At 45.6% G+C, this 15,455-nt stretch overlaps 1 protein-coding gene across 4 annotated transcripts in view; it reads left to right on the top strand.

Annotated features, from left to right (window-relative positions):
* The window catches only part of APLP2 (amyloid beta precursor like protein 2), an 85,138-nt gene that overhangs the window by 61,705 nt on the left and 7,978 nt on the right, over window positions 1-15,455 (top strand). Inside the window, exons 7-14 of one of the 4 annotated variants that reach the window (XM_037000806.2) lie at window positions 79-246; window positions 3,356-3,486; window positions 4,494-4,568; window positions 5,737-5,895; window positions 6,700-6,828; window positions 10,927-11,026; window positions 12,460-12,612; window positions 14,033-14,068. In XM_037000806.2, the coding sequence (XP_036856701.2) occupies window positions 79-246; window positions 3,356-3,486; window positions 4,494-4,568; window positions 5,737-5,895; window positions 6,700-6,828; window positions 10,927-11,026; window positions 12,460-12,612; window positions 14,033-14,068 (951 nt within the window). The remainder of the gene's footprint in view (window positions 1-78; window positions 247-3,355; window positions 3,487-4,493; window positions 4,569-5,736; window positions 5,896-6,699; window positions 6,829-10,926; window positions 11,027-12,459; window positions 12,613-14,032; window positions 14,069-15,455) is intronic. The other 3 variants (XM_037000808.2, XM_037000807.2, XM_037000809.2) reach the window with 3 other exon arrangements.

Here is a 15,455-nt window from a genome sequence, read left to right as displayed (position 1 = left end):
GCCCCTTGCTGGTGTGTAGCCCTGAGAAGCATTTGGAGCTGCCCTCTGTCCTGCTGACGTCTGACCATTTCCACACAGCTGTCTGCTCCCAGGAGGCGATGACGGGGCCCTGCCGGGCCGTGATGCCTCGTTGGTACTTCGACCTCTCCAAGGGAAAGTGCGTGCGCTTTATATATGGCGGCTGCGGAGGCAACAGGAACAATTTTGAGTCTGAGGACTATTGTATGGCTGTGTGTAAAGCGATGAGTAAGTCCCGCCGCGCCGGCTCCGTGCAGCTGCCCCGTCCTGTCCGGCGTTCTGTCTCCTTCCTGGCCATCCTTGTGACTGCATCTGTGTAGTGCTCCCTGCCCACTCGGGTGTTTGCTGTCAGTTGTTTTCCCTCATCTTTGTGCATCCTGGGTCTCGGCTTTGCTCTCCCTGGGTAGTTGTAAGCTCAGTTCTCTGTCCCTTGCTCACCATGGGCCTGGTGGTGGCAGTGGTGGTGGTGCTGTGCCTCCTCCCTGGGACAGCGGGCAAGCCCAGGGGCCTGTTCTTCCTCCCCTGCCTTGTAGTCCACGGCTCCCAGAGCACTTTTGTGTCGCTTGGGAAGGCAGCCTTGCCTTGGTTGTGTCCAGTAGAAAGACGCGAAAGCTGTGAGTTCTGCCCACACCTGTTTCCAGGCTTTGCCTCTCATTCCTGTCTTTGAACTACTCTGTCGCCAGCCTCTCTGATGCATGCTGGCTAAGTGGGACGCCTCCTTTCCGAAGAAGCGGTAGTGGGGATACTTGGGGAGTCCAGAATTTTGGACCAGCTTGCTTTGTGCACTCTAGGGAGCGAGCTTGGCAGCCAAGTGGAAGTAACTGTTTCTCCAGTATTTCAGCAGCACCGGGTCATTCAGAGCTTTAGGGAAGTGAGAGGGCTTTATTTAGTCTGCACGTTCTTTGGTCCCAAAGGAAATTCAGTGGCTTGACCGAGTTGGGTTTACTTAGACATAGGTTTAGACATAGAGACGAAAGGTTTTGCTGTTCTCCATGGTTACCCTGTTTCCTTTTTTAACACCTCCTTTCTCTTACCTTGTACTAACCCATGTGTTTGGGAAATCCTCAGGCTAGACCATCTTTCACTTGGTCCTGATTCTGTAATTTGTTAGAGTTATGAGGTGCTGGTATTTGCTCTAAAGAGTTTTGGCTGTAGCTTCTGATGGTGTTTCATTCAAATACCTTCATGTTCCTTCTTTAATCTCTTGCCAAAGATTTTTAAAATCTTAATATAATATGGTATAGTTTTAGCACTTCCAGTCCAGCTGCTGCTCTGTGGAGAAGCTATTTTTATTTGAAATGATTGAGAAGGTAAAAAAAAAATATGAGTCCTTAGGGAACTTTAGGGGCAGAAACCTTTTTATTCAGGAAAGATGTAGACAGAGAAGTTATTGGGCATTTCCTGCTTTGTAAAACTACTTAAACTAAGGGACAACAAAACACTGTTCTGGGTTTATTCCTGTGGAATCAAGGGTCATAAAGCTATTGCTGAATATGGAGGTTGCAGTCTTTACCCAAAGGTGCCAGATAGTGTTGTAAGCTACTATGAAACGGCAGTTCTTTAGAGCAGTAATGGGTTTGCAGTCTGTAAAATTGTAGTTTGCTCTTACTTATGGTAGAGGACGTGCCAATGTGTTCATGGACTTTTGGGGTCCCCAGCTGGAGTGCTTTGAAAGCCGAGAAGCATCACTGTTCAGGCAGTCAGATTTGTGTCCCTCCCTGAAGGGGACTGAGGTGGGCAAATGTGCTGGCTTTGTGAGTCGGTCGTTTCCGCATGGATAAAAGGATGCAGTTCTGGGTCTCAGCCCCTTGTCTCTTCAAAACCAAACCTCCAGTCCTGCTGCCCTTTTCCCTTTTGTTCCCAGGGGTAGAGGCAGCTTGTGTTCTGTATTATCTTTATCCAGCCCAGTGATTCTGAGGTAAACACTGTCTCCAGCACATAAGCCTTTAAGCTGCAGACATGCATTGCTGACGGCGACGTGCTTACTGGCACAGATGGACTTCAGTGCTTCCAAGTCTCGCAACTGAACTTTTGAGTGTCATGGGCAGTGTGGTTTGTGTAGCTATATATTCTGATTTAGTTAATCTGAAAACTGGCTGTCAAGATCCTGTTTAAACCTAAGTAGGAGCCAAATATTCTTGACAAGGTTTTAGTTGACCTTTTAGGTTTAAACCTAAAGAAAAGATGCTCTGACAGGTAAACATTGATGTGGCTGACTAATTTGTAGTTACATTCGTCAGTTATACAGTTGCTGTAATGTTGTATCACAGTTATGCAATACTGGAAATTAGGTGAATTTGTTTCTGAGTTAAAATTCATTGAATTTTGGCATTTGCTGTCTACTTAGCTCTAACATTATGTCATGGCCTAGTAAGGTGTGTGGACAACTTACATGTAATTTCTGTCTAGCCTGGGAAATCATGAGTGAATTGGACTGATAAAAGTTTCCATAGATAATTCTTAGTATGTTGACTATTAAGTGCATTTGTCATCTCAGTCTTTTCTATTAGGAGGTTCGCTCTTGTGCAGATACTCACTTGCTTGGGGTTGGTAGACTGCCAGTGAGGAGTGTTGATTCTAATGGGTTTGCTCTCGGGGTGATGGCTGGTAAGGCCCATGCGTATCATGGATTGCAAAGCCCAAAGTATCTTCACACTCTGTGGTAAGTCCTTGTCACACGTAGCAACTTTGTCCTTGTCAAATATAGTGACTTAGTGTTATTCCTGTTAGTCTTGTTATGGCAGGGCAGTGAGTGAGGGGTGGTGGTGGGTGGGATGTGGAGGGAACAGATCCTCAGTGGAACTGAAACATAAAAAAATGGTAGCTAGAGTGGTTTGGACATTCTCTTCCCACTCTGTATGCAAAGAACATTCCATTGAATTGGTTCCCCAAAGTCAGTTTTGATTAAAAGTAGCCAGAATCAAGGAGGAGACCTGGGCACTACCGTTCTTTTCCAAGTGGACACTGTGTGAGGGCCTCTGCAGGCCTGACTTTGCCCGCATCTCTGGTCAGATGCTGCCAGTGACAGTCACTACTTCAAGGTTTCAAGAACTAGGGAAAGTTTAGAAGAAGCAGTTTCCTTTTCTGCCCCTGGAGTGCTAAGTGGAGGCCTTGCTGGTGCCAAAGCTCCTGGGGGCTCTGACTGGCCTGTGGCTGGATGTGATGTAAGGCAGCCAGAGTGCTAATCCAGCAAAGTGGAATCTTGGCAGACAAGAGCACCTGTTCTTTGAGCATGGTCCTCTCTGCAGCTCCTGAGCATGGTTCCTTCCTAGAGCACAGTGCAGTGTCTACATAGGGCCTGACCCCCAAAGGGAACCCCTCTTGTCTTTTGTTTCAGTTCCCCCAACTCCTCTGCCAACCAATGATGTGGATGTGTATTTTGAGACTTCTGCAGATGATAACGAGCATGCACGCTTCCAGAAGGCTAAGGAGCAACTGGAAATCCGGCACCGCAACCGAATGGACAGGGTAAACCTTGCACTTGCCTCAGCTTTCGTGTTGGGCTGGGCATTGGGTAATGTGGTTTTCATAGTTGAAAAAAGGGGATGCCATCTCCCCCGACTGCCATGCTTCCTGTGTTAGGACAGGTGAGGTGTGAGAGTGTAAGTGGGGCTACCTTTTAGATGTGACCAGGCCTCCCTCCCCTTCCCACCCCCATTTTCACGAGAATGTAATCACTCTAAGTGCATGTCACGTTCCAGATTCTGCTGCTTACTTCCTGTAACCATTATGTTCCTGTTATTTTTCTTTGCCATTAACTAGCTCTAAAAAATTGTTTTTGTTTTAAAGAAGGAAACTATATCACTGTTGTAAATGGAGAGCTAGTATCATTTGCCCTTAGAACAAGGCAACTGTAAAAATATATTAGATGAAAGCAAACATGTGTTCATAGGCTCCAGCTAGCTAGTTGCCTGCTGTAGGTTCCAGTCTCAGGGGTGTTTGCTTTTCCATGAAAAGGTTATAGTGTTAGAGCAACATGAGCTCCATAGTGCCAATTGCCCCTAGACTTACTCAGAGGGATTGAAAGAAAATGGAAAAGGGAATTCCTTATAAGGTCTCAGTACCACCTGAAATCCCACACACCACCTGTGCTGGGCTTTTACTTGGGAAATACTTATTACTCTGTTCTGTCCACTTCACCTCTAAGAAGTAGGTATTATTAGCCCGCTTTTCTCTCCCCACCTTTTTTTTGTGAGTTAACTATGGCACAGAGACTTAAATAACTTGCCCAAGGTATTGAAACAACTTGGTTGTGGACTTGAGGCTCCTTTGGGGAATGGTTGAGGCTCAGGACCTTTTGAGGCAATAGTTCTGCAAATAAGCGAAAACAGCTCTGAGTTCATGGGGGTTCATATGATGCCATTTCCTTCTGCAGTTTCTTACCTTAGATCCAGGGCCTGGCAGTATTTTTAGAGAATGAGGAAATTGTTTCTGAGATTATTCTCTGGGTATAGTGGCCTTGACCTTTCTTCTAGGTAAAGAAGGAGTGGGAAGAGGCTGAGCTTCAAGCAAAGAACCTCCCCAAAGCAGAGAGGCAGACCCTCATTCAGGTAAGAAGCATTCTCCAGGGACGCAGTTTCAGCCTGACCCTGTGAAATATGGGCAGAGCCAGAAGATTCCCAGGGATTTAAGAGTTCCGTATCTCCTTTTAGTTGAGAGCTTATATGCTAAGGAAGTTTTAACTGGCCTGCTTTTGTTTTTCACCTCCCAACTGGCATTCTCTAGAATTATCTATGGTAGAAGAACCCAGGCTCCCTATCTGAGCACACGTAACACATGCCGGGCCGTAACCTAGGCTTGGCTGTGCTTGTTAATTCTGTTTTCTGGCAGAAGTCCTCACTCATCTTCATTCTTAGGCTGTGACTTGTTTCTCAGCAGTACTGAGTTCCTTTTTTACAGACTTACTGAAAAGTCAAAAGTCAATATTAACTCTCTGGTACCAGTTCATATCTAACTTTGTAAAAATGTTATCTTAGAATCTTACCAAGGACTGTACCCCCTTGTATAGAAGAGTATGTTGCCAGGAACCAGGGAAAGTAATTTGTCAGATTGATTTGGGTTTCATAAAACTGGTTACATTTTAAATCAGTTTTGTTTAGCTGAAGTCTGTTCTCATAATGTTAGTATTTTTTTGGAACACCTTTGCTTGTCAGATCACCTAGAAAATCTAGCAGTGTTAATTTCTACATCGTCTATATATTCTATAGAGGTAAGTTTAATTCAACAGCCTTCAACTATACCTTTAAACCTGGCCAGATACCTTATAGGTAACTTGCCCTTCGTGACTTCGGTGTGAATGACTCTGCATAACCTACTATATTTCTGGAATATGTTTAAAAATCTCTCTTGTTGGTCTGTGGTTTCAGGCTTTGGAAGTGAGTGCCTGGCTGCAGTGTGGAAAGGATAGCATCCCTTTCTGGCCAGGCCTTTGAGAAACCAAGCACTGGGCTTGCAGCACTAGTATCCAGTGACAAAAATGCTGAGGAGTCTGTCTCGCACTCAGATTTACCATGCTCTCATTAGATAAGGAAGTGATAAGTATCGTGATGGAGTCAGATACTAAGTACACTTGGATCTTGCCTTTCTTCTCTCTCAATCTGGGACCAGCTTGCACAGGCGTGGGGCAAGGAGAACCACAGCTTTGGGGTCTCTGAAGTTTCTTGCTTAGACTTCCTCCAGGTGCCATGAATTAATGTTGCTCCTGCTTTCTTCATTCAGCACTTCCAAGCTATGGTTAAAGCTTTAGAGAAGGAAGCAGCCAGTGAGAAGCAGCAGCTGGTGGAAACCCACCTGGCTCGAGTAGAAGCCATGCTGAATGACCGCCGCCGTATGGCTCTGGAGAACTACCTGGCTGCCTTGCAGTCTGACCCTCCGCGGGTGAGTTGTGTGCAGAGCTGAGTCACTGATGAATTATGTCCCCGGTGTTGCCTGCCCTACAGTAGAACCACTGTAGGTCACACAGGTCGGTAAAAATTGCATTTTTATGATAAGTCCTGGCAAGGCTGGAGGTAAGGAAAGAGGACTAGGAGAGAAAAGGTATCATGCTCTAGTGTCTGCTCATGTACTCTGAGCATTTTTATTCTACTCCCACATGGGCCACCTGTGATGTGGAAGTATCCCACGTCAGAAAAGCATAGTGTGAGGATATTGGTTGGTAGTGATCCAATTACTGAATTTTTGTAGTAGCCTTCCTTTCAAAGAAAAAAACATGCCTTCTGTGGACAAAGGCTTTTGAACCAATTCTAAAGGAGATTATGAAGAGAAGGGTTAAGTAATTTATATTGAAATCCTTTGGCTAGTGGTCTCAAACATTTTTACCCCTAACTCACTCACCTTGCTTTTGGGGGATGGGGAGTATTGGAAAGCAGAATATTTGTATCCTTCTTAAGTAAGCAAGTAAAATGTTTTCTGGGTGACACAGGGACTGCTTAACTGGTAACAGATGTGTCAGGTGCTGAGCTCAAGAAAGAGGACACACTGGAAGAGGAGAGTGGGCTAGAAATTCTGGAACCTACAGTTTTGGTACTTGAGAAGGTAGCTTCTTGTTACCTGGTAAACTTAAACTTTTCTAAGTACAGCTTTCATTCTCGTGCCTCTCTAAGGATTTTTAAGCTTTGTTTTCCTGCCCATTTTCAATTCTTTATAATTTCTGGATATTGAAGCAACTGTTCTCTCCTGCAGCCTCATCGCATTCTGCAGGCCCTGCGGCGTTATGTCCGTGCTGAGAACAAAGACCGCCTGCATACCATCCGTCATTACCAGCATGTGTTGGCTGTCGACCCAGAAAAGGCGGCTCAGATGAAATCCCAGGTACCCTATGCAGAGTAGCAATTGCTCGGGGACTGTTTCTTGTGGGGAGAGACTGCTCTGACCAGTGGCTGGACAGCATGATTGTTTGCTTGTTACCAGTCCTTAGAAAATGATTTTTGGTTTACAAAGTCACTAGGTACAAGAGCTGCTATGCAAATGTACTATTTTAAAAATATCTTCTCTATACTTGTTGAAAGTACTTTCTGCTTAAATGGTTTCTGAAAGTTTAGGAATGCATGATTATTCTGAAGAGATGAGTCAGTTCCTAAATTGTTCTTTATCTCAGTTTATTTCTGATGCGGGGTACCATTAGAATTAATATTTAAAATCTTTCTCTAGGCAGATACAGCAAGCAGATCTTAAAAATTGGTCCCCTTTATTTTGCATGTTACAGTTTCTGTTCAGACAGACATGTTTACATTCCTGGGTTTTGTCCCATGCTGGGTGCAGCTTTTCTTTACAGTCATCTTACAGGGTTTGTTTCTGGACCATCTTTCTAATTGGAATATTGTCCATATTTTGTTCTTTTCATAGAAATGAACTTGCCTGTAAGACTGCTGGCTTCCTGTTTTAACTAAAGTGTCATTGATATACAATCTTATATTGGTTTCAAATATACAACACAGTGGTTCACCAGTTACTGATATTATTAAATCTTCACCCCCTCTAATGCGGTTATTACTCTGTCAACATAGGAAGATGTTATACCATCCCCATGACTAACTTACATTATGATTGAGAATTCTTGTGTCCCTTTATCCTCCTCACCTGCCGTACCCACTTAACTGCTAGCTTCGTTTTAAACCAGGAAGTCTGAGTATTACTCCAGTATTATCTGAGTATTACTATAGTAAATACTATTAGTAGGTTAGCTTGTTAGTTTTTGTGGAGAGCCTTGACATGGCATAACTGATCTTCCTCCCATACATTTTTTTAAATTGAATATTGATACGCAATCTTTTATTGGTCTCAAATGTATAGCACAGTGATTCCACAGTTATCCATATTACTAAATTCTCACCCCCTGTAGTGTGGTTACCATCCATCAACATAGAAAGATGTTACAGAATCATTGACTATATTCTCCATGCTGTACCACCATCCCCGTGACCAGCTTACAGTGTGATGCAAATTATTGTGCCCCTTTTCCCCCTCTCCCCCGCCCCAACCCCTTCGCCTTGGAAACCACCAGTCACTTCTCAGTGTCTGTGAGTCTGCTGCTGTTTTGTTCTGTTTTGCTTTGTTTTGTTTGTATATTCCACATATAAGGAAAATCATATGGTATTTGTATTTCTCCTCCTGGCTTATTTCACTGAAGTAAAACCCTCTAGATCCACCCTTGTTGTTGCAAATGGCAGGATTTCTTTTCTTTTTATGGCTGAAAATAGTCCATTTTGTGTATTTACCACATGTTCTTTATCCATTCATGTACTGACGGACACTTAGGTTGATTTCATATCTTGGCTTTTGCAAATTCTTCCTCCCATATTTTAAATATAGTGCTGTGCTGATTGGGTGCCCAGCATAGGGGATATACTCAGCAGCACTGAACTCCCTGCTCAGCCTCTGTTGCTAATCTATTATGAGTGTAAGGCAATCTGCCCAGAAGTCCTAGGAATCTTACAGCTTTGACGGCTCCATTTGTTGAAAGTTTATGCTTACAATGTACATGCCAAACTGTACTAGCATTTGACTATGCAAAATTAAATCCTTTATGTACCCTTGAGCAGCTCACAATTAAGCACAGAATTAATTGGCTGTGATGAAGAATAATTGTCTCTAAACATTACAGAGATCACTTCATCAGTTGGACATTCTGGGAAATGGAAACAACGTGGGGAGGGGTTTGGGTCTCGTACCCACTAGGAGGCACCTGGGACGGGTGGAGTTCAAGGCTTTGCTTGAAAGCCAGGTGGAGTAGGAGAGAAGGAGAAAAGGCCATGCCCTAGAGAAGCTTCCAGAAGGAACAATGCATGTATCTAGATGGACAAGAGTTAGATTTTTCAGGTCTGCTTGATTTTTTTTTAAGTAATCTTTCATCAATTTTTTTGTGTGTGGAAAAACTAGACTAGTGTGTAGTATTATACGGTAGTAGAAGAAGAAGAACAAGTGAGACCTGGATCAGTGTGTTAAATTAATAACTTGGGAGTGAAGTTACCTGCTAGCACCATCAAGGTGCCACAGCAGATTTCAGGGGCAGTAGAACCCTCCCTCCCTTCTACAAAAAAACCCCAGCTCGACTGTGAAATTTATTGCTGTGGATGTCTTCTCTACATCCTTAGTTCTCGTGAAATTTAACTGCCAAATTACATGAGCCTTTTGCCTGTTCCCTATTCTGTTACCTAAACTCTGTAAATATATTCCTCCTATTATAACATGTGTATTTGGTTTGGGGTGTGAGTGATGTGGGGCTCTTCCCCCTCAGACTGTAGCTCAAGGGTTTGAGAGGTATGAAGACCCTGATGTCCAGGAGCCCACCCTGTCATTCTTGTCCTCCTGTAGGTATGCGACCCGTCCTCCAACAAATGGCTCCTTGGCTCATAGGAAGTACAGCGGTGTCCACACATGCTGAGTCTGGGTGGTGTGTTTCTGGTGCCATTTGCAGTTTGTCTCTAAGGCACTCACTCATGTGCTCTCTCATCAATTTCCTTGATTGAAAGACTGGCAAATATAAAATTAAATTGCTTTCATCCTTGCTTTTAAAGGCCAGAGAGACATCAATCTACAATAAAAGCATCTTTCCATTTAACTTTTTTTTTCTCATTTGACCCTTCATGTTAATGGCTTCAAGGCCACATAATCAATCCATTGGCTCAGAGCACCCCCTTTAGGGAGAACTGAGTAACTGCAAGTGTAGCCAGGCAGGAATAACCCTCCAGAGTAGCTTATGTAGCACAGCAACACGCCTCGCTGTGGTGATGGGTAATGGTAGCCCACATCACCTTTCCTTTCCTCCTTGAAAAGCTCTTAAGGAAAATGACCAGTTTTATGGCTTTTTATCCTTTTTTTTGGTAAAGAGCAACCTGGAACTTTTGTATTCAGAACAGCTATGGAAAACAGATGGCAGATAAGTCTTCCTTTATCACTTCTTAAAAATCAGGTTTATTTATACCTGAGTGCAAATTTTTGAAGGAATAGCTAATTTAGTTAATAGGAGTAAAGTAGTTCACTTACTTACCATAATAATCATTTCAAGCAACTGAGCAACGTCCATGAATGGCCCCCTCTCCCCCAAAATCTACTTTGTAGCTAGTGATTTCATTCTCTTTTTACCCCCATCTAATCTGGTCAGTCGTGAAAGTTGACTCCTTTACTGTTTCAGCCAGAGAAACCTTACTGAGTATCTGGCATTGTACAAGTTAGGGTTCTTTTTAACTCAGTACAGTTAAGTGCCTCATATGAAAATTTAGTCAGTAACTGGCTTGTGAAAGTTCAAAGCGCTCTCTGCAGGTAAATTCCCAGATCAGTGCCGGAGGGTGGGAGTCTGAACTTCCAGCACACAGCAGCCCCCTCATACCTGTGGTTCCCCTTCACGCGGTCTGGAAGTAGAGCCCCCTCCTGACACTCGGATCAGTTGTAGCCAAATGCTGTGTCACAGAGCACGTCATCCCCCTCTCTGCATCTCATCGTGTAGGCATTTTACCATCTCACATCATCACAAGAAGGGGAACACAGCACAACAAAGTTTTGAGAGACCATATTCACATAACATTTATTATAGTATATTGTTATAATTATTCTGTTACTGGTTGTCATTAATCTCTCAGTGTGCCCAATTATAAATTAAACTTCATCCACAGGTATGTATACAGGAAACAACAGAATCTAAGGGTTTGGTACTATCTGCGATTTCAGGCGTCCACTGGGGGTCTTGGGACATATCCCCGACAGATAACGGGAACCCCTGTACTTCAGTGGCCAGTGACTTTGGCGTGGGGATTAGTGCATTTCTTCTGAGCAGTTGCCTTGCTGGACTCTGTGGAGAAGACGCCCTTGCAGCTGATCTGTATGGAAGTGGGTGCTGATGTCCTGTCTGCAGGTGCCCTCCAGGCCCAGCTGTCTTGGTGACAAAGCCTCTCTGCTGTATTGCATTTTCAGGTGATGACACATCTCCATGTGATTGAAGAAAGACGGAACCAAAGCCTCTCTCTGCTTTACAAAGTACCTTATGTAGCCCAAGAAATCCAAGAGGAAATCGGTGGGTGCCAACTGTGTGTGTACTGTGGTCAGGGAGGACTGTCCTGAAGCCCAGAAGTGACAGAAGGGCAAGATTAGAGAAACAGGGACAGCCAAGGCCAGGAAGCAGGGCATTAGTATGGCCTCAGAAGTCGGAATTCACTGGTGCTTACACGGCAAGCTCAAGGAGAAACCCAGGACAGGTGTACTGGCCATGAGCCACAGGGCCTTGAGTTTCAGTGACCTTCACTCTGTTACCGGAAGAAAATCTAGGGTGTGAAATTGCAAGGTGGCTGGGGGAGCCTCCTCTTATGGTATCCCCTTAATTGCTGATGTATTTCAAGACAGCTATTTTACGCATCTTCTCACTTTCTCTCCCTCTCCTGGTCTTCTTCTTCTTCATTTATTTGACAAATATTTATTTTGTCTACTGTGTCATAGAGTAAAATGGTGCACAAGTAGCCAGTACCTCCTGGAGGTGACACTGTAGTAGGGGAAACAGATAGGAAAACAAGTATCAGATGGTGGTGAGTGTCATGCAGGCAGGTGGAGCTGAGGTGGCATTGGGGAGAGGCTGAGCTGTCAGGGACACTGTCTCAGGGACAGTAACCTGAGATCTGAGTGACGAGAAGGAGCTGTCCATGCAAAGACCGCACGGGGGAAAGAGCATTGTCCTCAGAGGAAATGAGTGCTGCCGAGGCCCGTGATCTGAATCAAGTGGGCCCATTTGAGTAGAGGGTGTGGCTAGAATGTAGCAAGGGAGAAATGAGGCCAGAGAAGTAGGCAGAGGCCAATATGTTAAGAAATTTTAGGAAAATCAAGGAGTTTGGATTTTATTCTAATGTAATGGAAGGCTGTTAGAGGGTATTAAACTAGGGAGTGGCAAGATCTGGATTATGCTTTAAAAAGAGCATGAGTTTTTAAAATAATTCTTTGTTTGTGGAGAATTTATTAAAATTCAACACCAGCTGGGAAGCGAGTTTAAGCATGTAGGAGAGGAGAGTCCAGGAGGGAGGTGCTGGTAGCGGGCACGGTGCTGGAGGAGGTGGGGGTGGGGGCTGAGCAGGCTGTGCTGATGGGCGGGCATGGGAGGCGAGGGAAGGAGCAGCTTCGGGATAACACCCAGACGGGAGGTGCCAGCTCCGCCGAGGTGGCATCCCCTGCGCACATGGGAGACTAGAAGCTGTCGTCAGACATCGAGTCTGGGCGTGGGTAGGCTCTTCGACAAGCCGGGTGCAGGGCGATAGGGACAAGATACAGGCTTGGGCATCACGATCTGTGGATGGTACTCATGGTACTCAACTGCTGCTGCACAGCGACGAGGGGGTGCCCAGTGCAGGGGTCCTGCTGGGCGCAGACTGGGGGCGGCATTGGTAGGAGGGGGTGTCCCCTGGGCTCCCCTCCGCTCATCGCACCCTCCTAAAACCTGGTTCCCTGCATGTCTGCCTGTGACAGACGAGCTCCTTCAGGAGCAGCGTGCGGACATGGAGCAGTTCACAGCCTCCATCTCGGAGACGCCCGTGGACGTCCGGTTGAGCTCTGAAGAGAGCGACGAGATCCCGCCGTTCCTCCCCTTCCACCCCTTCCAGTCCCTGCCTGAGAGTGAAGGTGTGTATGGTTGGCAGCTCCGCTGTTGGGCGGGCGGGGGTCAGAAAACCGAAGCTAGCTTCGGAAGCTGGGCTGTGAAGCTGTGTCCCTGGTGGAAGTCAGGCAGGGAAGGGAGACAGTTCACTGAGCCCCCCTACTGCAGGCTCCGGGCTGGCTGCCTTCAGCATCACCACGAGGGTGGAGTGTTGCTCCCACTTTATAGATGGTTTGCTTAACACCCACTGCTTTTCCTGGCCAGCTGCCTCCAGTGCCTGTGATGTGCACACATGGAAGTGAGCTGCAGTTCAGGTCACGCTTCATGTGTGTCACTGTTCCTAACAGTCTGGGGAGGTAGGTGATGAGTGGAGAGGCTCCAGAGGTGAGGTGGGGCATTGGGTGGGGGTAAAAAGCTCTGTCCCTCTCATGCCCAGTCCGCCGTGCTTTCTGCTATCCCTGCCTGGGTCTTGATGCCTCAGAGGGTCGCTGAAAGCTGTGGGTCTCACCGGAAATGAACAAGCTGCTGAGACTGATGCCCTGAGGCCAGGATGTGGAATCAGTTTTTATTTATTTGTCTGCTGCTATTGCTGGTAATAAAAAGAGAGGCTACAGCTATAAAGCCCTCATCGTGTGCCAGCTGGAGCCAAGCAAGCACTGTGCGTGGGTGCTCATTTAAACCTCAGAGTAACCCAAGGTAGGTACCAGGGGTGTCCCCGTTTCAGGATTCCAAGGTTTGAGGAAGTTAAGTGTCTGCCCAGGGTCACATAGCTTATGCCGGAGTAAGAATCTGAACCCCAGCTCCCCCGGCCCCGCAGTCGGGCGCAGCCACTTACCTCTGACCAGGTGAAGTCAGGCTGGCATGGGGGCCTGAGGAAGGCACCGGTGGAGGCATCCAGCCCAGCCCTCGGCCCTGAGCAGAAGTCTTCTAGTAATCTCAGAGGTGCCAGCTCAGTGCAGGCGACCTTCCAGTAATAAGGATCTGAGCGAGCAGTCAAATGAAGAGGTGCCATCGCATTCCTAAAACCTGCTCTTACAATCCCAGCCTCCCCTGGGGGCTCGGGCCATGCCGACTCAGCTCATTTCAGGTGGGGGCATCTTGGACACACCTGAATGGGAACGTTGTCTCTTTGTCAGAAAATCACCATCAATACCAACTCTATTTTTGTTATTTTCTAAGAAAAATGACTTTGTGGGCTAAGCTAAATAATTCGGGTCTCTCCCAAAATACCCAAGACAGGCCTACTTTTTTCTATGCTACCTCCCAGCCGTTTGCTGTGAATCTCGCTGCTGTTTTATTCAGAGGATATTTCAGGCATGGTTTTTAAGGAAGAATACTTTTTGTTCACATGATGAAGAAATTCTAAGATAGGAATTTTGAAAGAAGGCATTTTCTTTCTTAATCTCCTTTGTGCTGTTTTGTTTTTGTTGTTCTCCTTTCTGGCAGACACTCCGCCGGAGTTGTACCACCCAGTGAAGAAAGGTTGGTTTGTCACAGATGTTCCCTCTAAGACCTTCATTCCTTTCCACTTCCCCAGTGTGTCAGAAGTTTCCTTTTCTGTTTCATACCATCACCTGATGTTTTTCCACCTCATTTCTTCAGACGCGGCTGTGAGTGGAGCCAGCGTGGCCCTTCCTGCAGCCCCTGGCGTCCCGGGTCACTGGTGGTGGTTGTAAGGTGGCCATCATAAGCTTCCTTCTGGCTGTCCAGAGAATACAGAGTAACCAAAATAGATTTTTTTTTTCTGTAAAGCCTTTTAATCTAGGTAGACTTTTAAATGTATATCCAGTTTAAACAGGTTGGTTGTGAATTGCTAGTATAATTAAAATACGCTTAATTTATGGTCAGGGGAAGAGACATTCTCTTGCCTGTTTTTCCTCTGTTGCTCCCATTTACATCTTTCCCCCTTTCAGTGGTTCCTTGCCCTGTGTCTGTGCCCAGCTGTCCATTGCCAGTTGTCTCATGTCCCCAGATCAAAGCATCCCTCGCATTAGATGCTGGCAGACCCTACAGGATGTGGCAAATGAGCCTCCAGTTTTCAGGAGAAGCTAACGTTATGTAAATGTGATGCTGAGTGCTGTGCACACTTGACTGATGTGCTAAACACACCTATAGGGAGGGTGTTCCCTCGTTGATAACGTAACTGAAGAAGCCTCAGAGGTGACATGATTTGCTCAAAGTCATGAGTTTAAGAAGTTGAGGAATCAGGATTTGAACCCAGCTCCGTCTTCAAAGCACAGGCTGTTCTGTTTGTAAAATGTTGCCGAATGTCCCCAGGCTGCTGGGTAGACCACAGTCCTAGAGTCACTGTGAGTGAGTTCAAGTGTTTCATGTTGTTAGTGTGCGTTTTGTGAGCCCACTCTTCAGCCTGGACACATGGACTGTGGATGGGTCACATGGTGGGACCGGGTGGACCACTGTGCTTGTGCAGCTGCTTTTTCTCAGAACATGAGTGCCATCTGAATCTTCTAAAAGCCATATGTAAATATTTTGTTACCTGGATGTGCCTTTTCTTGGAGATCACTGTTACTATTCCCTTGACGAGCACCTCTTAGATATTTATCGCTTAAGATGAATTTTCTTGAAGTTTAACTGGCTTTTACCTGTTGGACTAATTGAAGCTTTTGCTCTCTTAAAGTTACTTGTTTACACATTCTGTAAAACCAATGGGGTTTTGGTCAGTGTTTTAAGAAATATGTGGGTTATACCACCAAAAAAATACTAGAGAAGTCTGGACTTGAGGCTAGTAGGTTCAATGTCATACTATTTTTCAAAGGGGATCATGCCCTGTGACCTTTAAAATTCTGAGGAGGAGAGAGTGAGAGAAAGTGATTGCAAGGAGCTCAGAATTAGACTTTACTAGGCTTGA

This window comes from Manis javanica, chromosome 6 (genome assembly GCF_040802235.1).
Source record: "Manis javanica isolate MJ-LG chromosome 6, MJ_LKY, whole genome shotgun sequence".
Lineage (NCBI taxonomy): Eukaryota > Metazoa > Chordata > Mammalia > Pholidota > Manidae > Manis > Manis javanica.
Note: the sequence above shows the minus strand (reverse complement) of the source record. Positions and strands in the feature narration are given on the sequence as shown.